We start from the raw sequence: 27110 nt of genomic DNA, 5'->3' as shown, positions 1-27110 counted from the left end.
TTGCACATAGTATAGACGCTGTGTGACTAGCTAAATAGTCTGTGTTTCAACGTGTTTTGGGAGGAGAACAAGAGACTGTTCCCATACAAAATAAAATAGTGAAAACATCAAAAGTCACCAATTCTGGCCCTTTGAGGGACGAAGTCGTCGTGTTTTCGCACGATCATCGTCAATTATAATTCTCATATTGTCAAAACTTGCCCTTATTTAGTCCCTACTTGTTCTCTATGTCATGGGTAACACCACGTTGTTGTAACAAAACCATCACCTGTCCGTCCATACCTCCATTGTCCATACATTATGCATGCATACAACAACCGCAGTGATGCATACACACACACATGCATAGCCACACGGTTAGATCAAGAGGGTTTTGAACGCAGTCAAACAGGTGTGAGTGAAACATGTACGCTGAACAGTGTAATTTATGCTAATCACACTGCCAGATGGGCAATGTATTTTCGATTTTTGCTGTGAGAGTAATCGAATTTTGGGTTTTTTTCCAACACCCTCTCCACACTGAATAAGACAGACAGATAGACAGACAGACAGACAGAAACCTTTGATGAGAAGTGTACGGTTTATTCGTAGATAACGTAATTGTTGAAAACACAATTTAGTAGAATGATCGGCTAACATCTTTCAATACAAAAAAAATCCGAGGCATTGTGTTGGAAAAATTTACACTGTGATTCTTGGTTTAAAGAATGCAGACTCTTCGGTATATTACATCCGATTTAATCGTGCGTATTTTTGTGGAATTGTGGTGGCAAATTTCTGGTACAGAAAAATCAATTTATTTGCTCGCATTTTACTGCAGTTCACTTGATTTGTGAAAAACTACCGAAGTCCATCCATGAACACTTGCGCCATCATCGATGAGAAAATGAACAGCACAGTAAATGACAAAGTGTGCGCTTGTTGTGAAAACATCTCCACATTGCGAAGTATACTTGCAGACCTGCAACTTGAAGAAAAGGCGTTGCTCGGAATGCATTACTGGCCAGTATTATAATTGAAAATACAAGTCCCAACTTCAGCATATTTCTGCCAAAGGAATCGTGTTAAAGCCCTATGTGAATTTAAAAATAAACGGAAAGAGTGTAATAAAATGGCATTACCCCTTTACTTTCGGCAAAAACAGCCTCAGACTGTGTAGAGCTGAACAAAGAAACTTTTAGGCTAGTGTACGTGTGTGAACAGATTTCGAAGTCTTGAAAACGGAAATTTAATTCCTTTGTAAAGGCAAAAAATACATTGCAAGCGTTAACATTTTGAAGCATAAATCGATTCGAACACATTTTGCTCAGAAATGCGATAATGAACGCTGTAGCTTTGACAAGCATCGATCAGGCCTTGTGAAATTACTTTTTTATAATATTGAAACAATACGAATCTGACCTTGCCCTATCGTAAGTCAAGAACTTAAAATGCCGCCACCGTTGTGCAATTGAAAGTGCCTCGCAAAACAGAAAGAACAGTTAAACTTTGTTTTAGTATGAATTACGCTAAATTTCGACTGAAAATATCTACGAGGGCATGGTGTTATATACAATACAGCTGCAATTTTGTCTTTCTCAATAACATACAAATCATTAAAAAAACCTGACAGAACATTTTACTAAACCCATGAACATCAACGATAAATGAGTCAGTGTATAATATAATTATAACGGGTATTTCATACGCATGATAGTAAATCTTTTAAAAAATTGACAATAACTCGCAATATTACATTATTACAGAACGCTAGGCTTCTCTGTCAAGGAACATGCTACGTGTTTACTTGGGAATAGGCAACACAAGGAATGTGTAACAACTTTTTGCAGGTGACTCTGTTATCAACGTGAGAAGCTGTCTCTATGGGAGAGCGTTGCGAAGCCAATCCTAAAATACTTTCTGCTTTTTAGAATTATGATGGGGGATGAAATTCCACTATCGAAAATGAAACTTGACTAACAGTGATGAAGGTAACGCAATTGCTATCTACACATTTGTGAGAGCAAGATTTCGAGTTTCAAGGTACCTTGCGCGCCTACATGTCACAACACTTGCCCTACTGTTACAACAGTCCCTCCCCTGCAACTTGAACTTGCACTCGTCTAAACGAGTCTTCTCTTTGTCAGCTCTTCCCATCTCTACTGACTACTCACTGCTGCAATGTACCACGGGAGAGAATGCAAAATCGACAAGGGGCTACCGCTACAAAACAAACAACGAAAACCAGCAGGTGTATGCCATGATACTGTAGATGTTTAGGTTCTTTTTGAAGAATCTGGTTAAAATTTACAATTTACTAAAATGAAAGATATTCTGTAGAAAGTATTTTGCTTTCCTCTTCTATGTATCAAACATACATACATACATAAACATTACTACGTATATTAAAGCAAGGTGTTACCTGGTAGAATTTGTCACAAAGAACTCGATTTTTACTATAAACTGTTTAGTTTTGACTATATTAAGACGCCATATTTGGGAATGTACTTAACTTTTGACAACCATTACTTGTTTGAGCAACTAACCATTTCAATCTATGAACTATGTCAGTTATAGATTTGACTGTGATGTATTTATCTCGTCAGCTATTGGGAACATACTTTGTGGATCTATATCATAGGAGACTGACAGGCGCGCGTTTAAACACATGCTGTAACTGCTGACCCAGCGCCAGATGATTTAAATCCGTGCCACCATGGGCATAGATTTTGTCCAAGCCGAGAACTATCAAAACTAAGAGGATCATAATATTGACCGTGGGACAAGTTACATCTGATGTACGTTTGCGGTGGAGTACAAATCCATACCTGTTGCGTCATCGTCCGGATTGAGATGGCATTGCTCGCCGCGCCAATCCGGTACAGATCCAAATTCACCTATTTACTTTCAGTGTCTACCAATGAAGTAGTGAATAGTTGTAGTAAAAAACGAGAAACTGTTGTAAAAACGTCGAGGAATTCATAACGTTGCCCCTAACCCCCCCCCCCCCCACCAATAGACTTTGACGTCCAAAGTGTACACTCATTTTAGGAAGATGAGACCTACACATGGATAATCACGAAGCCAGGGGATGTGTACATGTTCCTTGTAACACTGACAACATAACAAAAATTTCTCTAAACCGAGGATTGTCATTTGGTTACTCTGAATAAATGAGTAATATAATTTGTTTTAATTAACTGACTTTCCTAATTACTTGAACCCTTTAAAGACCGCGCTTGAACTTGGGAAATATATATCTCTGAACTCTGTTGAAGTCTATTTTGCTTTATAATTTGAGTGTCTGCTTAAACAAGTCACGAATTGCTTTTCTGTGCCAGCAGCTGTCTCAGTGCGTACGCCTCTTCTTTGAGGGTTTCCAGTTGCGTTCGCAACTGCGCGTTCTCCTTTTCCAGAAAGGCGGCTCGCCGTGCAACATCCTCTTCTCTCATTTTCCTGGCGTCACGTGACCGTTTAGCTGCCATGTTGTTTTTCTTTCGGCGTTCAAAGTATTTGTCGTCTTTCATTTCATCAGAAACTGGTTTCTTTGAGCTTCGTCGTTTTGGAGGTGCCCTCGATCTCGCGTACGCTAAAGGATGGAAAGTGAAAGGAGAGGTCAATTTGTCTGATTCAATACTGCAGAAAATCTACGCTGGCTGCATATGTCAATGTCGAATGTGCTTTCTCATTGTTTGTCTGCTTCGTCAAAGTTCACTTTTATCACTTCTTACCAACAACGGATAATTAGCGTATTTTTTTATATTTCAAATGTCCAGACTATCAATGGGCACTGAACTAAACTCGTAAATAATTAAATCAAATTGAGATTGTGGTTCAAAATTGGGAATACTTTCAACCATTGCTATTCAAACTAGTATTTTTTTTGAACTGTGAACACCTGAGACCGGGAAATATGTAAATCATCCTGTTATTTTCTAGATCTACCGATGAAATGACGAGTAAGTAAGAAAATGTAGGTAAAGAGTCACTGAATAAAAGTCATAAAAATCAATATTACATATTGGGCGAAAGTAAATGGACTCGCTGCTTGCAAAGGTACACACACAGTTTGAGGCTGAACAGCTAGTAACCGTCATGAAACATCAACAGAAAGCGAAATTTATTCCCGAATGAGTTACTGTATGACTTTCCACGTAGCCGGAATCTCTGGCAGTTGGTAACATTTGAACGGTGGAACAGTACCTGCTAACGGGTCCATTCCTATCGGTGACATTGGTCCGGGAATCGGCGTGTGAGCTGTTGGTGGTGGCGGAATAAAATGTTGGGGAGCTGAAATGGGCGTTGGGTACCCGCCGAGTGGTTTTGATTGGGTTAAAATTCTTGCCAACGCAGCATTTTTTCCGTCTGGATCGTCGTTGTTGTTGTCTTTTTCGTCAGCTGAAACTGGAAGGAAAAATATAAGAAAACGTACTTTAGTATTTTGTACACTTTTGGTATCTTGAAACCCTTCGGTGAGACAATCTATGGTGGTTCATAAGTTCATTGTCAACGTCACTGGGACGGTCGCATTTCAAACTGTGAACGGTAACAGCCTGACCACTGACCAATGCTATGGGCCTTGCTATTAACAGTAATAACACATACAAATGGTTGCACAGGATCACGTGAACTACTTTTTGATGATCGTTACAAAATTTCCATTGCATGAAATTGGCGAGGACTTTTTGCTCTCGGGTTTAAGCGTAAAATAATTATGTCAAAACATTGATGAACTGTAAAATGTGAGACAAGTTTCATTCCACTTTTGGTATCCCTTTCTTGACATGAGCAACATCCGTCCAAAGTCCCTCTACACACATGTAGAGGGACAGTGTGTTGCCAGAATGAGTTGTCACGTGACCCTGTGAGGTTATCTACGTCAGTGATAGAGCTCAATGAGTGGGGAGTGCATTTCCCTGTGTCGCAATCTGACTTTTTACAATCTCAGATAAAACTATGGTCGTTTTCTGATTTGCTATCCTTTAAAGTTTTTCGAACAATATCACTTGTGACAGAACGTGCTATTGACAAATAAAATATACATCATTATTCATTTAGCACAACACCGAATCCAACCCGTGTCACGATACGTAACGAGGAAAAGAAAATAGAAGAGCGACAGAGGCGCAGAGTTTTTTTTCCTTTTTGCAACACGGTCATATCAACATTGAAGATTTCCCCGTTGAATTATTATGAAAATGTCTGCATGTAACGGCAGATGTGAGTGTCCATAGGCAACATTAATTCATTTTCAAAATCTTGTGTCGTAACAATTTCAGTCCATACCACCTACACAATAGAAATTATATGTCATGATAAAATGTTCGGCCCGATAGGTGACTGCATGTTGAAATTTAAATTTGAGGTACATCATCATTAATACTATATAGGCTGTCCTGGTTCACATACTGACCCACTTATGCTGCGGAATCTTTAGTTTATCATGGTCGTTGAAAACGCGGGTAAATTTTATAAGAAATCTAGCCAACTGGTGACCATTTTTCTTGTCATCGAAAATCTTTTTCATCGAATCAACAATGGAACAATCATTGAATAGAGAGAGATATTCTAATGACCTGCATGGCTTCTTTCAATGATGGATGGTGTTTCAGAACTCTTTTCAGGCGAAGATGAAAGTCATTTGTTATACCTTGGAAATGAGGGATGGCTTAGTGGACATATCAAAGACAATTCTCGTAGTTACCAAAGCTTGATCATAGGATATGAATGGGGAACGGACAAAGTAGTTCACTACTGGCTTGCCTTATTTCGCACAAGAATGGAGATTGTTCGCCTTCGGATGTCGTTAGAGCTAGCCTTTTTCTTTCTGTGATATTAGCAAGTTCAGAAAGCGCGCAGTAACAAGACAAAGATACTGAACCACAAAACTATTGATTTGGATTCTGGAGACCAGGAAATTGGCTCCCATAGCTCTTATCAAGCGTCGAGTGCCATTCGAATGCACACGGTATCACACGATGAATTGACAAATTAACCCAGGCCGTTTTGTGTATACATTTTAGCAAGTCAGGGATTAAAACCAAAAATTTGAATTTGAAAAAACATGAAGTCAATATTAAACAATTTACAATCAGAACATCATGCTTAAAAGCCGTGTTAGAGATAGGCTGATAACAGGGTGACGACACTAAATAATTGAAAATGTCTTATGGATGGAAAAATCAAAAGAGAGCGGAGAAAATGGAGTTGAGAGAGAGAGAGAATATGCTCTCGGGAACAATCGTGGGATATTTTAATGAACTGACTGGGAGAGCGAAACAATATCAAGGTCTGATGCATATCCATGTTATCAATCAGAGAACGCGTTGTACTGGTAATAACCACGACCTTCATACCTCTGTATATGTGCAACAGAACGAAAAATATGCCGTGTCAATGCCTTAATGAAGCCATCTGCATTTACAAATTGTTCGGCTTCTGTCGAATTGGCCTCAGAACGATTAAGGTGTGACAGTTTCTTCTCACGGATCGCCACCGGCTCTGCTATTTGCAAAAGGGCGATTTTTGCGATGTCACGGGGTGATTGAACTCAATGTTTACTAAAAGGTAATTCGAAAATTGAGAGAGTAAATTTCTTTTTCAATTGTAAGGGTAGGTCGGGAAGAATAGCGTTCCTGTGAATTATTCGAAGCGATCTTTTTTCCCCACTCTTGTTCGTCAAAGACAAGACATGGCTATTTAGTTCTAACACTAAAATCGACCAGCATCTAAGTTGCATAATATTCGGCATATTTATATCTGACATGAAATTATCGTTCGTACCAGCCAAATGTTGTATACAGTAGACAAAAGACTGAACATCTGGTAAGTTTAAATAAGCGGCCAAAGTTAATTGACCTTTCCGTAATTGCGACACGGTTCTTTCAGACCCCATTGGTAAACTAAACCCGCTTCTCTGGTCTGCGGATGACAATAGCTCGGCTCTGTTGAATTGCTCTCAGAATTCGAAAAGATAAGAAGCGTGGTGTTTGACCTTGATGACGGAAGCCAAAGAAAGTAGGGTCGAATGATCATGCAAAATTGGCGGCCATTTTAATGAGGTTTTCGTGTGTCACACCGAATTATGAAAACGCTATTTATTCAATTTATCACGACTTGAAAATTTGGTTAATTCACATGGCATCACGGGGTGATAGTGGTGAGGTATCATCACCAGAAATATGGAAACATTCTAGAGTAAATCAAACATTACTACATAGATATAGAGTGTCACAGAGTGAAATACTAAAGATACAATAGGAAGAGGTGTAGGAAGCTTACACGGGGTGAAGATATGACATGGAGACAAGTTTTTGTGCGACATTGCTTGGTAAAGCGGACAGGTATTGAAGGATGGTAGACGCTGTAATGTCTCGAGATTTTCATGGACCCTTTCCCTACTTGTCTTGGAAACTGCGCTGTTGTCTCTCGTAAAATACGGAGCAAATGGAAGCTGACTCAAGACAGCTGTGACTGTACAGAGAACCGCTTCGGTCAAGGAAACAGTCAGTCGCAGAACATGGTGACTTCGAGATGTACACATCGCCCCAGCTTTGATTGTCAATACTAAATAATATTCCCCATGAATCCCGTTATTCTACGTTGCAATCATTTCTACGCTCGCTATTCATAATTCTCGCGGGCAGTCGGTCGTTTTTGAACATGCACGAAATATTCAGATTTCTGTTCATTTTTCAAGGGGTCTTTCGATCTACCGTCGTGTATTTTCGTCATCTTTTATAAAAGCACACGGAAAAAACTATTGCCCGCTTCTGCCTCACACAATGTACTTTGTCCAGATTGTTCACGAAAATCTCGCGACATTACAGCTATCGGGTGATCATTTGTAACTCTCCTGGAGAACTTGGGTTGTGTGGTTTCGTTTCTTTTTTTCAGGTTTGGAAAAAAATATCAAAATGTCATTTTTTGTGTAATTTCGTTGATAGAATCATACCCGGTGGGGTTGGTGGTAAGGTGCCAGACATCGGCGTCTCCAAGCCACTGCCAGGATTGTTTGGCATGGATGAAACCATATTACTTGGATGGGAGGCATTACCCTGGGATGTTGCTGTTGTAGATGAAGCATTCGATGTTGCAGGATATACAAACGACTGATTGCCCCCTGCAGCAACCACATAAAATGCTGCTGGGTTGGGTGGTTGCGAGTATCCGCCGTCTATGTAAATACAATACAAAAGAGAAATACACAAGGTGTTACATTAATAGCTAGCGTATCCCACTAACCCCTATACCACTATTACCGCGACCTTCCAAACCACCAACAGTATTCTATCTGTCAAACAGCCCCTCTTGAACCTCATCAGCTTAAACATAATAGCCCGATAGTTTTCGCCGGCAGTATGCAAATTAGGAGATGAGAGAGCGGGCCTGTTAGACCGGAAACGAAGACTGCAGCTGGTTGGGAATTTCGCCTCGTAGTGAATGAAAATAAAAATCTTACTTCTGTATAAAAGTCGTTGGGGCTGCACAGGGTAGTACCCTGACGAGACTGGTAGCATGTCCAGTGTGTTCTGCGTCGCTTGAGTTGGGCCATTGTCTACGATAAAATACACAAATGTTACTAATTTTACTATTTTACACCAGAATCCCAAATTACCAATATAAATTTATCCATTTTGTTTTTCTTCTGAGAGATGCATTTGATTAGATGAAAACATGCATTGTTGAGTGACTTTATGGTCAATGTTACATGCTAAATAAGTCAATTTTTGAGAGAAGGTGTACATGCCAAGCGACGAATCTGGAAAAAAAGCTCGGCAGAGGAAGCCGGAATATTCTCTATTGTGAGACCACTTCAGTGCAGCTGTAACGACCAAAATCATGGAATTCAAAAAGCAAAGACAATTCATTCGAAGATGCATTGCAGCAATCCCAATTCAGGCATTCTAGTCACTAGAAATCGCTAACGGGACTGTTTCAACGCCATAATTTAACAAATCACATTTCCATTTTGTTTCATATGAAATTGTCGAGCATGGTGGTAAGGGCGTTTTATAACTGTCCTTTGAACCAAGACTTTGACCGGTAGCCTGGTTCATCCGACATGTCAAACATGACTTTTATTTACGGAAAAATTACATTCATCAGAAAGATGAGGCTTCTACCATGCTGGAGTGCGTCAAGCTTTGTATAACTATATGAATTAAAATGTGATAAACCATTCAGAGAACAAAAAAGAAAAAGATTTGTTGTTAATAACATGTACATGCATGAAAGACATAATTAAAATCGCCCTTCCATTCTATGGCTTTGCCATCCAAAATATCATAGAACAGTACATATGATGACAGTACTTTGGATGGCATAACTGGAGTCAACGGGAGGATTCTAAACTCAATGAACCTCCCGTAACTTTGCGGTGGGTTTAAACAAATCTACTTGAAAAAGACTGACGTTTACCCGTCTGTGATAGATTTAATCGAAATGAAACTCGGTCAGTGACCAGATAAATAGGACTAGGAAACATGCGAAAACGCTTCTGCTTTGCGATTGTCTTAGGTCACGTGTGCAAATCAATAAAGGTGAACTTGGATTGCTCCAGAGAGAGTTGGGCACGCACGTGAATGTACTATTGTAATATATGGTCACCTGGCAGACATATTGGATAATTTTTATACATACTCAAGCCACTGTCACAATTTGCTTTCCGACATGAAGCATTTTATATGTCGGTAGAGCTGTTGCTTTGTAAGACAGGACATCCTTAGCAATCACCTTTTGATAAGTGATCGAACAAATAAATAAACATGCCATGCTGTAAATGATAATAAAGTGTGATAACATCGGCAAAAAGGTCCAAAATGTAACTTTTGAGAGTAACTCCAACTGAATAAATATTCATTATTTTCTAGTCTAGAAAAATAACGTCACACAAGAAAGTGTCTTTGTGAAGCCCCTTATCATTTACATATACTTCCTGACAGTTGCTCAACTTTGTACACATTCAAAATGTCTAAATTCTGCTGCGCAATCATAAACGAAATGGGACGCAAGACGTACAAAAAATTACTTGGGCAAACTGAACGCAGAATAGTTCGCAAATAAAAACAAAACAAAACTGTAGGTCACGTGACGGACCGCCAGGCATTCTGCACAGGCCAACTTGGTATCAGCTGGCTTTACAACTGCCCTGGAGGGTGGGAAAAAAACTACGAGAGGTCATATTTAAGGGAAGTAACCGACACGAGTTTTAAAATATCTTGGAGTCGTCTGCTTTCTGGTGATGCAACACTGTGCATCCTTCCTTCCCAATTTCTGAAAATAGACACACAAATCCGAAAACAGAAAACCTGTCTCGATAAGAGGTACCCAAGGCAATATTTTGAAACCTTCCTCTTGTCCTAGCATCCATTGTTTTGGTACAGAGACAAAATGCAATATGAAGAACCGGGTCTCTAAATATACATCATGGCAACGAGCAATGTGTCCAACACATGTGCATCTGGGATGCATTGTCCCATGCATGTGCATCTGGGATGCATAATCCTCATGGGTGTTGGGCGAGTGAAAAACTCACTGTATTTTCCCGTCATCGGACACACGCAAAGGGAACGCATACCAGCTAAGTTGCCAATCATTTATCCCTTGGGCAGACACACCTGAACACTAGATGGACATAGCGGGTCCGTCAAAAAAACTTCAGAGGGTATTATGTCTCCCTCATCGGATATCGAGTTTAGTTCCGGACACAATGCATGGCCAATCACAGGCAAAGCTCAATTGCTAGCTCGACAGCGCCTACAATTATATGACGTCCCTCGCTACAGCAGAATAATAGAACAATTTTCGATATTGTTCATCTCTGCTTCGTCAATATATTCAATGGTGACCAATGTTTGACACAGTTTGAGCTTGGAGGCGAGAGAGCTGCGATCAAGGCGATTAAAATGCAAAGGACAAGGGCATAGTTTGTCATGTTACAGGGTCTACGAATTTACAAAAAGTGGGTTATTTTTCTCAACAAGCCGAACACTGAACGAAACTTCAGTGAAGAGATTTTCACTTGTTACAAGGCGAGATGAAAATCTTCCTGGGTCGATTTCTGCACTAAGTGTTTAATCCTACATGATAGAAATATTGCGGATTCAATCGATTAAAAGTGTAAATGAAGTCACAGTTTTACGGTGAACAATGATAAACCACACAAAGGAGTTTAACGTTGATTAAACCACCCTTCTGTATTGTGCTAGCTAAAGAATACCGGTGTTTAAGTAATTATTTAATTGCAATAAACGGGTCTTACATGTGAATTAGCGAGCACGGCATATACAAGAGTATGCAGCGCAATGGATTTGTCACGGCCATGGTCTCTGAAAATTACATGTGTCATTGCATGGTCGCCAGAGGTGGTCATCGTCAATGGGATACTTGTTAAAGCGAAACAATCATCGGAAATGCGCCTGTGCGAGTCTCTTGTTTACCAACAATGCATTTTGTGCACGATATCTACATGCACCTCATCATCATAGCTGCAGTAGTAGTCCTCATCGTACCTTGGATACAGTGTTTACATTGGTCGTATGGGTCCCATACGACCTCTGAGCGCAGTTCCGACGACTGTATCCCTTAAAACTTTATACGCGTATTCATTGCGGTATTGCGTGAACAGTACAACTCTCAGCGGTCAACTACCGATGAAAATAACAACCCATTACGGACTGTGAAAACATGACACGCTTCGGTAATTCACTCCTGAACGCTTTCGAAACATTACTGTTATACGCTTATCACGTGATCTTACATGTTGACTGGCGGTGTCACCTTGGATTCAATGACGTGCAGTAAACTCAAAGTTGATTTGTCCATACACATCTTCAAAGTGCACGACGATGTCGCTAAAGTAGATTTTATTTATTTTGCTATGCTGACCAGAAAAAAGGACATCGCACGCTTCGGATCATTAACGTGGCATCATGATGGTGTATATATATATATATATATATATATATATATATGAGTTTAGACTTAAATTTAAAGCATTTCATTATCTTAAAAGTACTCATGAGCACACTATAGCTAAAGGGTCGAGTAAAATGCTCTTAGACAGGATTACGACAAACAATCCACGAAACGTGTTGGCGTTGGTACTGAGGATGTCAGAGCGCTGTGAGGCAGAAGTGAAAATGTTCAACCTGGACAGGTTGAGGCTTGTCATTGCCTATCCAGACAGCATCATCGATTCTAAAATACTCGGGTACACGGTTTGTAACTGGATTCGTTTCGTCAGTATCGAAAAATAGACAGATCCAACATTCTCCACCGCAGGCCGCAGTGTGCATCCCGCGTGTAATGTCTTTGTTTCTTAATTAATGTCAGGGTGACTGACAAGCGACATAGTTGTCTGTCTGCGGTCTTTCTGCATTGCTGTTGTTTCCGTTTTCGGACACATCTCCTTCGTTCATGCATGCAGCGTGCTGTGAGCACGTGTGTCTGTCTTCGATGGGGATGAGCAGTTCTCACCCGACTATACACCTCTCCATGTTGCCTCCACTTATATTAAAATACACAAAGTAGGCAAATTTCCACCACAGTCCATAATGTAGATGGTTAATTTGAGATTCCGCAAGCCCCAATTTACTAAATTTAAAGTCTGCAGGTTTAAGACCTAGACATAATATCGGAAAACCGAGAGAAAATACTGCAAAGACCCTTTGTCAACAATCCGTCGCGTACATCATTACAAATCGTTCAACTCAAAATTATTAACTGTCTCGGTGTGGCCTAATAGTCGAATGATGCAGTGACGTTGAATCTCAACATTTTTGATGAAGTAGGTTTGGGCCGGCCAGGGCTTCGTCAATATTGAGTACCTATTATGTAGATGACGTGACAGTCATCTAAGCATCAGCTGCTCACTGTCTCAAGCTAACTGATGGAGGAATGATTGGTCTCCGGCGGGTGCAGTGTCCATAATCCATGCTGGTCATACGTGCATCTGCGTTAACAGCGATATCTACGATATCTTTTGACGCGCTGTCGTTACTGTCTAATGCATTTTGAAGACATTCTGCTTGAAGTTTAAATGTCATCCTCCTCAAAATCCTTCATAGTAAGACATTCCTAAAATGTATACGTCTTGAATAATAACAATAACAACAACAACAATAATAATAATAATAATAATGTTAATCGTTTGCCCACAGGTACACTACTGTGTCTGCCCACGTGCTGTGGTTTTCCGACTGGAACTAACTCAACCAGGCTGATCATGTTGTTGACATTAACTCACATTTTATATACGATTTCAGTTATTACCTAAACGGAAATGACGCACCATGACTGCCATACTCCTATATGTACTGTCTTCGAAGTGGTGAAAATTTATTGATAGCTTTTGCTAAAATACGTTGTTTTTACATCATTCAATGGTGCCCTTACCTATCTAGTGAAGTTGTGTTTGTCAAGAACCATGAGCCCGTTTCAATAAGACAAATAGAAAAACATGTTTGTGCTCATCCATCCGCATCACTGTAAGACTAGCGCGGTATGTCTTTTTCCCTTCTGTGGCATTTTAGACAGAACTCGATAACAATAGTGATCCTAAATAAACAGCTGACACATGACCTCAATGATTCACAATAATGTAAAAATACAATTAACAGATTCTGTGTGGATCTGTCTTCCAATGGAACTCCTTAAATGCTAAAATGTAATGGAAAATGATGTGCAGTGTCTCTCCAAAACACTTGGCAGAATCGGACAAGACGCTCGATTTTCATGAAAGCGCTCGGTTTCAATGGGAGTGTATTGATCGCTCTATTAGGTTATTGGGCCTGTACTAGAAGTGAACTCACAGGACAAACGAATGCACAATAAAGTAAAGCCTGTCATGAATTATCTTTCAAGACCGGCGTGCACCAGACATCTGTGGACAGGCAATTATGGTAACAATGCGCCCATGACCATTAGGCCAAAGTAATTAAATTCTTTGTTTTGCGTCCACTCAAAATGGGAAAAGGTTCGCGGCTGAAAAACACACACAAGAAAATTAACACAATTTAATTTCATTGCAGCAAATAAAAAATTGTAACAAAAATTTTAATTCAGAAAAGCTAAGCGGTTATGTCCTAAAATTTCCTATTCAAATACACTATGTGTGTTTTTCATGTGAACCTTAAAAAACCTAAGCCTGTGGGAGACGCAAAACAAAGAATTTAATTACTTTGGCCTTACTGTCCATACGGGGAACATTATCTACGCCGCCATCAACACCAAACGTTTTGTGTTCATAAGCACCAACGACACGACACGTTGATTTTGGCTGAAGTGTTCGACCTGTTCGCCGAGGAGAAGAGACCCAGAACACGACTAGACATATAAAAGTTTTCCTCGGAATACACCGTGTTGTGTTTTATTCCAATATGCGTCACCAATATCCTGAGGATTTATCCGCCAGCACACAGTTCCGTACTGCACAGTCTCTCCATCCTAATCCCCGACGTAAAGCAGTTTAGCAAGACAGTTTCTTGGCTCTAGAATTACCCCCTGGACGCGGTGTCTTACTGTAGCAGTAATGCTCGGAGAAAAATTGTACTGTACTGTCTAAGGACCGCACGCACTCATGGACATTGACCATATCAAACACATGAATATTGAGCATAAGTACACACATGAACACTCATCTCTGAACACTATCTCTCTCTCTCTCTTTATAGGTACAGAACCAGCATCGGGATTTCGCAAGTCGAGCCTAAACAGAGAAAAATCGAATATTTACACGCACCAACAATTCAAACTGTCGTTATTCATCTTTATCCAGTAATTTCAGAAAGTAAATATTTAATTTTTCAATTTGTGGCTCGTGCGTTGGTGGATGTACACAATGTAAATAAATTATCAGGGTTGGTTTCCGTATTTGATTTATTTTCTTTTTTTTTTTAAATCTGCGAACGGGGAAGGGAGATTCAGTATACGTTTTGATTCTCTTTGGTAACTGAAAGCTGAAGACAACGGACAGAATTTCAAAAAAGCCGTAAAAACGATGGCTTAAAGCCACAATTTGTGCGGATGATGTTGAAAAATACAAAACGACTTGCCCAATATCTCGCTAAACATGTGGGATTTCGTTTATCTTGACGCCAACAAAAATAAAAATCCGTTTTTTAAATTAAAGTTCGTGTCTTAAAAAAAACTAATATGTGACAATTATTCATTTAATTTTTTACACCGTTTGTGAATCTGCCGTCTGCACAGGTGAACAGTGGGATGGCATGTTTAATTTGCAATTTTGAAATCATTATATCGCGCAGTAAATATAACTTACCGATCAAGATCTATAAGTCCCAATTTATCGTGGTCACTGAATATCAGATGAACCATAATATAATACAGTTAGAATACTTTACAAAGATGCCGATTTCGATTTCAGTCGTGACAGCGCATACTAATAGAGCATTATGTGAACTTGGACCTGAGTCTGATCTTCACGTTACTGAGGCCTTCAAATGGAGCGTCAACAACATTGAGCCCCGGGGTCAAGACACTGTTTGTTAAATACTGTTACTTCACGATGAAGTCACAGCGGTGGGAGACCATCTTGTTCCATTGGCACTCCTACATGTATATCCGATTACATGGAGCCTATGGTTCTGACAGAGGAGTAGCACATGCAAGCTACAAATATCAAAGCAATCTGGCTCGTCTATTTATATTTAAAGTTGTCATCAATATATCGATGGCCAACGTCTTGATCTTACAACTTTGGAATCTAACGTACGTAGTTCTCTCGATAGAAGTTTCTAAATGACAAAAATGAGCTGATTAAATAAAGTTATACTCTGAAGACACATCTAGTTCAAACTCCACGCAACTCACCCTGTAATGGTATGATTGAACAAGTATCCTCCTTTTTATTCGCATTTATTGTTATTCTATGCTTTTCTAGGTGACACATGATTGTCAGATCGGCAAATAATTGGACTCAAGCCTTTATGTATAGACACTTTGCAGCTGAGAAAGTCAACGAACTGTCGGCTTAAGTTAAAATGTGCGCGATACATGTACCAACTGGAGCATTATTAAATTGAGCCGGGGCGAATTCAGATCCGGATTTTATTTCACGCGCTCTGACATACCAGGGTATAAAGTGTTCTTATTGTCTGTACACAAGTCAACGACTACCAACTTCCTCAAGCTTTTCTACGCTTTCGCGACGACGTCAAAAGATTACCTTTATAAAGTTGCGTCATTAATATGTATTACACTGGCCCAATGTGTGCATCAGAGAAGTGCCGCGAATCACATCACTTCATCTCATTCTGATTCTGAAAATCTCAATCAACATTATCTGTATGCGAAGACACTAGTGTCTGTATAATTTTCATCTGAATAATGTTAGCATAATTTTATGATGAACGAAAATGTCGTTAAAACTGCACTCGGTTACTATCCGAGTACGTGCATGCAGGAAATCGGCGACTACACCATAGTGCTGATAACGATCTTTAACAGTTTAATAGATGGAGGTTCAGTTTTTCACTTTTATGCCGACGAACTGACGAGACAAAGAGTCATACTGATAAAAACTATTGGTTACTGAATATGCAGCCAGGTATCTTCAGTCATTGAGACTAACCAGATAAATGTCAACAAAAACCAGATAAATGTCAACAAACTGACATGGCCAAGATCAGACTGAATGCTCAATAAAATGTTCGACAGTGAATGAAGTCACGTTTGTAAACAATGACGTCTCTGTGAGTAGCAGAGTTGTGCGGCAAATGCAAGCGCAGTGAACTCTTCGAGTGTTTCACGGTCAAAACGCCTTTGATCACTGGTAAATCGTCTTTACATATTACGATGGTCACAAACCGGAGTTTCAGCAGTGTTGTAAACTTATTCAGTGAACTAGTAAAATGTCGCATGTTAGCATGCAAAATCACGACGACTGGACCACGACTGGATAGTCCTTTAGGATGTAGGGAAAGGCGTTAGAGGTTAGTTTAGTCAGAACCAACACTAAAATACGATCTGAATCGACGACAAATTCATCGCATCGCGGTAAATTCGACCACTCCCGATGTAATCTTCTGCGGTTTTGGAAAAAAAGTACGCTCTAATAAATTAAATTACACGGCAACGGCAACAATAAATAAGTCACACCCCAATTTCCGGACAAAACGAGGGCAGTATTCATCCTTCTAAGAACTTCGTGCCCTCATTTGCATATTGAAGAGAATAACAGCCGCTATGGAAAGTAACTGCTACTTCAGTCTACAACATTTCAGGTAGAAGATTTTATGCGTGTTTTTAAATCGTTGGTTGAACAATAGAATCTTGCCTTTACCGATACAGTTCGTTCGTAGACCTTACTCTGGATCAAAATTGATTTTGATCGCAAGTTTCCTGTTTTTAAATTCTGTAAGATCGTTTATCTTTATACCCAGTGTATGCATCTACTGTCAGGACCAGCGCCATACCCACTCACGTGATCGGCGATTGAGCTAATTTACATCCTGAAAGGTGTAGCTCGGACGTGAAAACGTTCAATACACTTTCTTTGTTAGCTCAGAGAGACAAATACACAAACAGCTCTTGCCAACGATGGCCAACTGCCCAAGAGGTCTACTGGTCAGTAACTTGGGACGAATCACTGGTTCTCGCCCCGTTAAACCAAATCCGTTGATATTTATGTCTTGTGGTATAAGAAGAAAAAACTTGATCAAAGCGACAAATCAGGCAGACAAATCGTTTGAGCTAACATATCGCTATGACTAACGACAAGACTTGCTAGCAAAAGAAAAACAAGGCAGAGCTCTGTCACTTCCTCTCGGTTTCTGAAAACTCGACGAGAAAATTGCACATGTTTCATGGAAATAGTGTAACATGACCAACTAAATTGTTGGTCAACCGTGTCGGTTTACTCAACGAACTGAAATAGGGAGCAACTGCCAAATAGCTGAATTGACATGTGAGACCAGCGATGAGTCGACAATACAACATGAAATCCGAACATGGGAGCACATAATGGTTGGATTAAGATATTTAGAAGCTGGGATCTCCATTGAAATGTTATTCATCCTTGCTGGAATGAATTGTTTGTGGTTTCAACAGTAGAATGTGAAAGGGACCAGAATGACATTCTCCAAACACCATATCGAAACGGGGAATTTTGGCGAGTTCTGTGGTCACAAAGCCGGCAACATATACACAGACCTTTTGCTGACATGCTATGGGGCGTTTCCACACGTTTGTCACGGGGCGTTGGTGCGTCACGTGACGGTCTTATCAGCATGAGATGGATATGTATTATTTAGGAATTGAATTTATTGATGGCAAATATGACAAAGACTGCATGGACTACATTACAATCTTTCGCGTTACTTTCTGGTCAACATTGCAAGCGTAAATTTAATGTTCACACATTTAAAATGTAGCGACATATGTATTTAAAGTCTCTTGGAGTTTAAATTCTGACCAATAGTCAACAATGGTGTTCAAGCCAATTTAAAATGGGATAGAATTTTTTGGGTTGAATTTCAGACTCCAGTTACTTGGAAGTAAGCCTTACAATCCCTGTGCTAGAGAATAAAGATCGCGACGGCTTGATTATCGAAACAAAAATTGCCATGAGAGATACTGCAATATGAATATTAGCAGAACCATGCATATGAGACTATGAACGTACCACGTGTCACTCAACTCAATGAACTGCTCTCGATCTTTCATCTCGTAACCTCTTGCCGAACAAACTCTTGTAGGATATGATGGCTTGCTACGACGAGCAAAGACCCCACATTCTGTCGCAAAACACTGGCCGAAGGGATAAACGGATTTGACCCTTTCCTGCGTTACATTGCCAATTTGAATAACAGCATGGGGAAACCGTTTTCATTACAGAGTCATCTCGTGTTCCATCATATCTCCATGTCAAGTATCTCTGCATGAGTGACACAGAGCGCAGGTGCCGCGATTGCAAACATACTAGACGAATGATACGTAAAGAAACATACTCTACACTACAAATCCATCAACGGTATCAGAAACACGAAGGAAAACATTTAATGTTTCGCTATCGGGATTATTCCACAAAAAAGAGCATCGACCGGGGACAAATTTGCCTGTGGATAGTTGACCGGCCATTCAAAGGGGCTTTGAATCAAGCTCAGTATTCGAGACAGGATGAGGAAAATTTCCTACACAAGTTATGTCCTTGTTTACCTACAACGTGCTACGGGCACAAAAGTACACATTACGCCATGCTCATCATAACGTAAGTTTATCTAACGTTCAACCCGGAGTAAATCCAGTTGAACTCTTTTGTTTGTAAACTTGTCATGTTGTTGTAATGATAAATGTCGCTGGTAATATATCGCAATCGTCGCTCGTGAAGACAGCGCAATATAGGTTGCATCATGTGACGCAATGGAACGCCATATGCGATGTACGGGCAGTTGGAGTATTTATAGCATAATCCAACGGCACCGACGAGCTGTTGCTAGAATAGACAACAAATCAATTTTCTAAAGAAATAAAAATCGTCGGAAAATGACTTTTTGCGGTTCACATGACCCTATCTTTCTGTCATACAAGAAACGTGAATCCGTACAACGAGGAGGGCAAAAGTGTTAATTGTAATATCGCTATCAACAAAATTTCGCAAGTATATTTTCGAGTGTTTATTTTAAGTAGTTTGCGGGTAAGAAAGGGTCAAAGGTTCCTCAATAAATTGACCTTCTGCCCCGTATTATCAATAAATGTATTGTGTAGTGACTTCGCTACATAGTACCTGTCGTAAACAATTAACCTGGCGACCGAAATTAAATACACCTAAGACGGCAGGGCAAACAACTTACTTATCGGCAGTGTAAAGGCTGGTTTAGTTCGAAAATCTGACCACATTTTGATGGCGTTAAAAAGAAAATGATATCGTGTTGGGTATGGCGTATGGTGTAGGTGTACCAGCGCATGCAGATAACAGCGTTTAATCATGGAGGGGGAAACTGCTGTGTTAATTGCATTTCAAAAGCAAATATAATGAATATTCATAGTATCGATCCAGAGGATTTAAACGCGGTCGATCAACATTTCCCGCTGAGCATCCATGTTTTGAGGTGAATGCCTACAAAACTATCAGACGACATGAGAAGAAAACACAACCGCCGAGGAAAGGTGGTTGTAATCGCAAACAGAATGATGGCGATGTGTTTGTGTGATTCAGTTAGGCGAATGACCGAACGTTTATTGACGCTGTTCTGTCTAATAGTGCGTTGGCCCGTGTCTTTATACGCAAGCCGATTAATGGTAGAAAGTAAATGTGATATAGGTTTGAGGGAAGGAAGGTTACATTTTCAAACGAGTGAAGGCAGATTCGCCAAAGTAAATACGCAGTTCTTCAGGGGTGACAAGAGAGCTTGAATTTTAGCCTGGCAAAGAAACAAATATTCCTAATAGCTTTCCTGCGAATAAAAAACGATGTGTCACAAGAACATCTTGGTTTTCTCTTCTATTTAGCATACGTAACCTTAAAATCGGTTATGTTAGTAAATTACGTAATATTTTGTAATAAGTAAAAAATCACCTTGCGCTAGGCATTTAGTTGTTGTGATATACATGTGCGGATGTCGACACGAGTTCCTTGAGAGTCCTGGACTGTTTTTTCTCGAACGTAGCGGCAGATTGACCGCTACGGTCGACCATTTGAATAGCTAATGGAGTGCGGATTCTGGCCGGAGAATTTCAGCCCAGCGCAGGACCAGCAGACTGGCCAACATGAGGTAACCGGTGCGTACAAACATAAACACCATCGGTTTTTGGCTGTAGGAACGCTTTGGATACGCGCTATTTGGGAGAAATCACGAAGAAATGTGGCTGATTTTTTGCCTCCAATATGTCTGCCGTGGTTTTTTCCTACAGAATAAACATGGCCATAATGTCCACAGGGCGTGGTGGTGGACAGAGCGAAGCTGACGAGCTACAGACGAGCACTTACCGTAACCTGTTGGCTTGGCGAAAGTACTGATCGGGGGAATCTTCTGTTTGTCTATGGAGTCATCGAATGGCTGGAAATCGTACAGTTTGTCTTCAGCCATGTTTCTGAGCGAAAAAAGCTGTTTTAGGCTATTTTCACGCTTTCAAGTAGTCCATCCAGTTGCTAATTAACATTTATTACGAGCCCGGCCACGTAATTTGCATAATACGATGTGTACACACTGTTCACATGTAGATTGTGTGACGTTGCGCAGACACTTGCGTAACACTTGCGATGAGCCAATGAAGACACGGGCTCCCCTTCTTTGTCCCACCTACGTAACGATGGCGTCTTTGATTGACGGGTCTAGAATGTGTTACGTGTCATTGCACAACCAACGGGATCCACGCAATCGTTGCTATAAAGCTACATATGTATGCCGTTGTTGCCAACCAAAATGCAGACTAAAATTCGTACAGATCGGTGCATATTCACTCGAAAATTCTTGATCCAATCGCAAGGAAGAGGATGAAACAAGATAAAGCCATGGCTGCATAGTATTTTGCACCAATTTCGCATAACAACGGAGCTGCTTTGGCTACAACAATAGAGTTCCGGGGCTGAGGAGGTCCCAGGAAGCATTCGTGTTTTGTCCAAGATCATGTTTGTACAGGAACAACCCTCGAGAATTGTTATGCATCGTCAAGCTGTAGCGGCATTCTCATCATGAATTGGAAACAGTGCATCTGACCGGAACAAAACACTATACAGCGCTCATCAGTTAATTGTGGTTATTTATTTATAATGACAATTCTATAAATTGCCATGTTGTTGGATTAATGTGATGCACAAGGAAGCGAGTAAACTGATGAATGTGGGAATGTCTATTGGCAATACGCAGATGACACATGGCGCTTGTTCTGCTATCTTGTCCCTTGTCATTGTTCACACGGCTATCCATAGCAATGAAAGTCACACGCCAAGCAGAGCTTCTCTTTAGACACACAATACCTGTACACACAGACCCTGAGGTCTATGCTCTACTGTATCATATTTGCATTCCATCTGTCGTTACTCCCCGTTGCTAGGACCGGAAAATTATCTTTCCTGACAGAGCGTATGCACTATGCAATTTACATGTAAAAGTAGAGACCTTCGCCATGGCAAGGTAGCACACTCAGGCCGCACACAGAGTGTAGCATGACAGATAACAACGTGCCCAGACTGGAAATGAAGTAAAGCATTAGAACAATGGCTATGTCAACATGGCAGATGTGAAGACAAAATATGGAAAAGTGATTTTTAAGTGAATGATAACAAAGAGCGCAACAAGTCAGAACACCTCCCATTCACTGTAACGAGAAGATGTTACCTTGTACAATATGAAAAATGCAGGCATCCCTGCACCCATATCTGTGTATAGGAAGTCTATATAGAAAGCGTTAGCTGTCCATAGAACCATGGCAGTGTTGACCTTTTCCTAAAAATGTAAAAGAGTTTTTACCATGTAGCACAAGAACGCCAAGAACAATGAAGTGGCGTTACACCGTGTCTCGCTATTATGAAAACAATTGCAAGTTTAAGCATGAATCATAGCAGTCGTTAAAAATATGAATTCATAAACAACATTTAGAGTGTCATTTCTACTGTCATTTCATATTGGGAGACAGTTCAGAGAAATAAATGTGAAAAAACGAAATTTTCCATTCCGTGAACGTACAAGCGAAGCCTTTTTCATCTATATCGTGAAAAATCGTCCCGTAAATTCGGTTTTGTAAAAACTTCCTTCCTCTGGAACATCACAGCATGTACAGCGTTCACTATGTAAAATACATGGGGCTAGGGCTCTAAGTGCGCAGCGCCGTGTTATGCATGAAGTTGCCGGGAGGTAGTTCAATAGCATCATCCACACCGTTGCTGTTTTCATCTGCGCAGTGATAGTTCCCTTCCCCTCACAATGTCTATCTGTTAGTACATGGAAGTAGAACCTACCTCAATGGATAGATGTAAGCAGTAACAGAATGGAATGGAACTTTAAACAGTTCCCACGTGGTCCGAGGCAGGGATATGAAAACAATTTATCGAAAATATCAGCAACAAGATCAATGGGTGAAGGATGTAAAACCATAGACCCTACAGCAAACCTTTTGCGGTAAAATCAGGCGAAAAGATCAAGACAACGGTCTTCTTGTCACATCTAGCATACTTGTATCTATTATGTATTTTCCGTAATGGTCGATGGCGATAATTTCCACTGCTGCCGCGTAACAATTTGCGTTTTAGGCGGGAAAATGGTTCCCATGGAAATAACTTTACTTCATCTACTTTGACAGAAAATCTGAAGCACGAAGACTCTTAGCATCACTCCAAAATAAGAACTAGAAGCTATAACGTTCTGACATTTGATGAGTTTTGTGTTCGGGAACTCTACAAACTCCATGTAAAACACCGGTATTCACATAAAAACCAAATTTCTCTTTGCAAAATCCCATTTTCGAGATTCGTAAGAATGTTCTTTCGTCATGTTTTTATGAAACACTGAATATTCGGTAATTTTAAATGGCATATATGAAAAATCCCACGGTGGTCGGAGTCATGAAAGTTGTCCCTTCTTATTCTGAAAAAGAGAAGTGCCTGAGCAGATGGATCATTGCCAAGGACGTAGTCACGTGACTCTATCTACGGCGTCATCGATAAGCCGTAAAATGCTGTACAGCTGCGTACCTACGAAGTCTGTAGTTACCGTGAATCTCATCAACACGATCATTGCATCTGTGAAAATGTAGCAAGCTTAATGGGTTATACAATACTTCTAATCCGACAGAAACCCAGTAAACTCCGGAGACAAGGAGGGCGGGTAGTATAGCTTGCGATCATGAAACAGGCTCTTCATTATAACACACCTTTTTGCAACTTATCAGAAGTTGTTATTTTTGCTCAAGAATAGGATGTAAAATTACATCTTACGGTTGTAACTGTAGTGGTAGTTTCAGTAGTCCGCGTAAATCTTTTATTTGACTCGTACTTTGGGCTTGAAGGTAGAATGCATCTCGGGGACTAGATTTTCGGAAACTCAAACTTACAATGCTTTTTCAGTCAAACACTTGCCGGGCCTCATTTTGAAGCTCATGCAGAAGGTCAACTTTTCACCGGCTTATTTTTTGAGAAAATTCAATCCCCCACCCCCACCCCGAATGGCGGCCATTTTGAATTTTAAGAGTCGGTACATATCGGGTTATTTGTTTCTCTATTACTAAATTTTGCACGGTGACTCGTGAGTTTTGTTTTTTTTACTTCGAAAGAGGATGATCAAAAGTTTTCCTACGGATATTTTGAGCAAAATTTTAAGTCTTTCAATTTTGAGGCGCATTCTTGGTTAACACATAAAAAACCGGCCCGGGAAGATCCCCAGGTACATGGGGCAAAGTCATCGTCAATCGGATATGATCGGCAGGGATGAAACATTTTGAGCATGAGATTACCTCAACCGGCGCAATACTATCATGTGTGGTAGACGAGCTGGCAATAGTCGGTCATTGAACTCAAAAGGTTTTCAATTCTCTTTAAATTATATCGCAAATCTGCTGCTCAATGTTTTATGTCAGCCACCACGGCCTTCTATCATCTTCCATCCACCTTTCTTCCAAGGAAATCCCAAAAGAACTTGAAGTAAACATCGCGAATCATTACGGCAGCCATTTCCTATTGAAGGAAAATAAAAGACGATTTTTTTACTTTGTGGCCTTGTCACTCAGAGTTATGATGTAAACATGAACCGGATGACTAATGTGATATACGATTGCGTTTACTGGTGTGACGTCACCAGTCGGGTTCAATTCCACTGCAGTAGCTTATTGTTTTCAAAATTCAAGGTCGAAAAGTTCAACCGAATGAAATGACTACCAAACTGAGCAACATTTCGATCGTCAACTAGGAGCAAAGTCTCGACGACTAAAATTATCGGACAAGGAATAGGCGTGGCCATAGGCAGTAATAAATACCTGTTGCTGTGGGTGAGGCTGAGTGATGCCAATAGTACTCTAGCGAGAAAAGATGTCTATATAACAATAATACTGTAACATAACGTAACATGTATGAAGTAATAAACAAAACATTATCCAGTGGAGATCAGTCGACCGTAAAATGTTTCAAATTTCAAATTAATTAGACAGCTATCTTCATCAATAATGTAATAGCTGACCGAATAAATGAACATATCCACGACGATATATCATTCTTCCAGTTTTAACCGTCATCTCGATGGTGTCACAGACCCTGCCACAATGTTAAGGCCTAGCTTTGATGCGCTGCTTTTGAAGGACCCTTCATAGCCAGCGACGGTTTAAATATTATTAACATCTTTTATTAAGAGTCCTTTTATGGTATTACAAACCAACCGTGCACCAGGACCAATTATTCGCAATATTTGGCTTCCAGCAATTTTAAATGACTGAAAATACAATCGTGTTTTGTTTTTTTTTTCGTAAACGTTCTCTCTTTATACTTTAAGACGAGTTTTTCAATCTTGGTTCGACTCCGGTAGCTAAATCTGTCCAGTGCTTGTAATAAGCGATATCAGTGAATTGGAATTGTTTTTCATCGAATCAAGTTTTCTTGGGGCCACAGATGTAAATCTGCTTATGATCCGAGTCGTTCTCATATTCTTCCGTATCACATTAATTTGTAGACTGCCGGTAGCACAACGAATCCTTTTATCAAGAGAAACATAAATTGGGTATTTTCAAAGCTGCAAACGCCCATTGTCATCTCGAGATTCACCTTGCTCTCATTAGGGATGAGTAAACTCTTATCTCTCGGATCATTCACACTCCCCTCCGGCTCCAGGATCAGTATTTTCAAGAAACCATTTCGACACACAATTCCATGCAACGGCTCAAAGTGATTGACACGGGTGTGAACGCAATTTTCGTGCCGTTCATTGCCATGACTGACCCGGTGACGCGACGTCAGAATATGCTTCGTCTGTCTGACCACACACTTCCGTATCACCACTTTTGGTCAGAGATTTGAACAAAGGTTTATGGTTTATGTTAAATCGGGGGGGGGGGGGGGTCCAGCATACACCCATGCTAAAAGCTGTAGCCCTTGTGACTCCTTTTATCGAGGAGGGGAATGGACGAAGTCCACATCTGATTAAGTTCAGTGACCCTTTAGGTATTATGTCCAAATGTCGCTTGGAAAAAAAAAAAAAAATAAAGATTTTAATGAAATACCAAAAAATGGAGGCTTTTTATGTTGCAAAAAAAGACAGAAATTGAATTTAATTACAACACCTCAGAAAAACGTTGCCATAATCGATGTCTAAATTGTACAAAGAATAATTTCATTTGATGGCGTTATTGATTGTTTAATTTTCTAGCCGGGCTACCAGCTTTACTTTCCTTTTTTGTAATTTTGATCAGTATTAGTTGTTCAAACCTTGAAAATGTAATAAGGTACTTTTTACACAGCTTTTACGAAACCAGACATTCACAGACACAGAAACAGATCCCCCGCCCCCCCCCCCCCCTCTCTCTCTCTCTCTCTCTCTCTCTCTCTCTCTCTCTCTGCATGCACCGACGTTTTGTCAATTAAAGAACGCATTGACACCAATCTCTGATACCTGCACTACCCGCCAAACATGTTTCCTTTGCTCGTTACTGCTACACGCATTTGTCCCAAACATATGGCGCAAGCATTATGGGATTGGAGAGACCGCGAGAACCGCATTTGTGGGCTAGACCTAGGGGTTTGATATCGATTGCTGTTTGTCTCCTTTTGTGTGTGTATAGTTTGTGTCCTTGGATCTGTCTAACAATACTCTCGTAAAAATACATGCAGAGAAGAGGCCATTTGTTCAATAAGCCTTTCGACTGAATTCATGGCGTGATCTGACACCGACTACGCCGTCTCTCTATAGTTGGATTATCGTTTATAGCCAGCCAGGTCACTATCGTTCAGATATCCACGTCATCTGTATGTCACAGTGATATTTGTTATTTCGGTGTTATACCCATTGTTCTTCACTGAGAAACCCGTCCTTCCTTTCAAATATTTATCAGATTAAGCAGTCCGTACACGCCTGTCATGTATTGTGGCCGGAGACAGTCACTGTCTTATCATCCAAATCGTTGTGTAGCAGGGATTGAATGTGTCTGGTAATTTTGATAATTTTGTAAGTTGGCTTTCATTCGGGTAAAAG

At 40.3% G+C, this 27110-nt stretch overlaps 1 protein-coding gene across 4 annotated transcripts; it reads right to left on the bottom strand.

The window, feature by feature from the left end:
• Positions 1-561: 561 nt before the first annotated feature.
• LOC139117406 (hepatic leukemia factor-like) lies at positions 562-21119 on the bottom strand. 4 transcript variants are annotated; one of them, XM_070680492.1, is made up of 5 exons: positions 20930-21119; positions 8441-8536; positions 7934-8155; positions 4183-4383; positions 562-3568 (listed from the first exon to the last, which is right to left on the bottom strand). In XM_070680492.1, exons 1-5 carry the CDS (start codon positions 21027-21029, stop codon positions 3297-3299), a joined length of 891 nt encoding a protein of 296 aa, XP_070536593.1. In that variant the 5' UTR covers positions 21030-21119; the 3' UTR covers positions 562-3296. The 4 variants fall into 4 exon arrangements, with proteins under 4 accessions (XP_070536593.1, XP_070536595.1, XP_070536596.1 ...); XM_070680494.1 differs by having other exon boundaries at positions 8036-8155; XM_070680495.1 differs by lacking the exon at positions 8441-8536 and having other exon boundaries at positions 8036-8155; positions 20930-21116.
• Positions 21120-27110: the final 5991 nt, after the last annotated feature.

The sequence above is a fragment of the Ptychodera flava genome, chromosome 18 (genome assembly GCF_041260155.1).
Source record: "Ptychodera flava strain L36383 chromosome 18, AS_Pfla_20210202, whole genome shotgun sequence".
Lineage (NCBI taxonomy): Eukaryota > Metazoa > Hemichordata > Enteropneusta > Ptychoderidae > Ptychodera > Ptychodera flava.
The sequence above is the reverse complement of the archived record's forward strand: the minus strand, read 5'-3'. Positions and strand labels throughout refer to the sequence as shown.

Coding starts and splice junctions, on each gene's coding strand:
- LOC139117406 (XM_070680492.1), bottom strand. CDS start 21,029: ATGGCTGAAGACAAACTGTACGATTTCCAGCCATTCGATGACTCCATA. Junction 8,537..20,929: donor CGCCAAGCCAACAGGTTACG/GTAAGTGCTCGT, acceptor ATTTTATCGTAG/ACAATGGCCCAACTCAAGCG. Junction 3,569..4,182: donor AGGAATGGACCCGTTAGCAG/GTACTGTTCCAC, acceptor TCCATCCTTTAG/CGTACGCGAGATCGAGGGCA.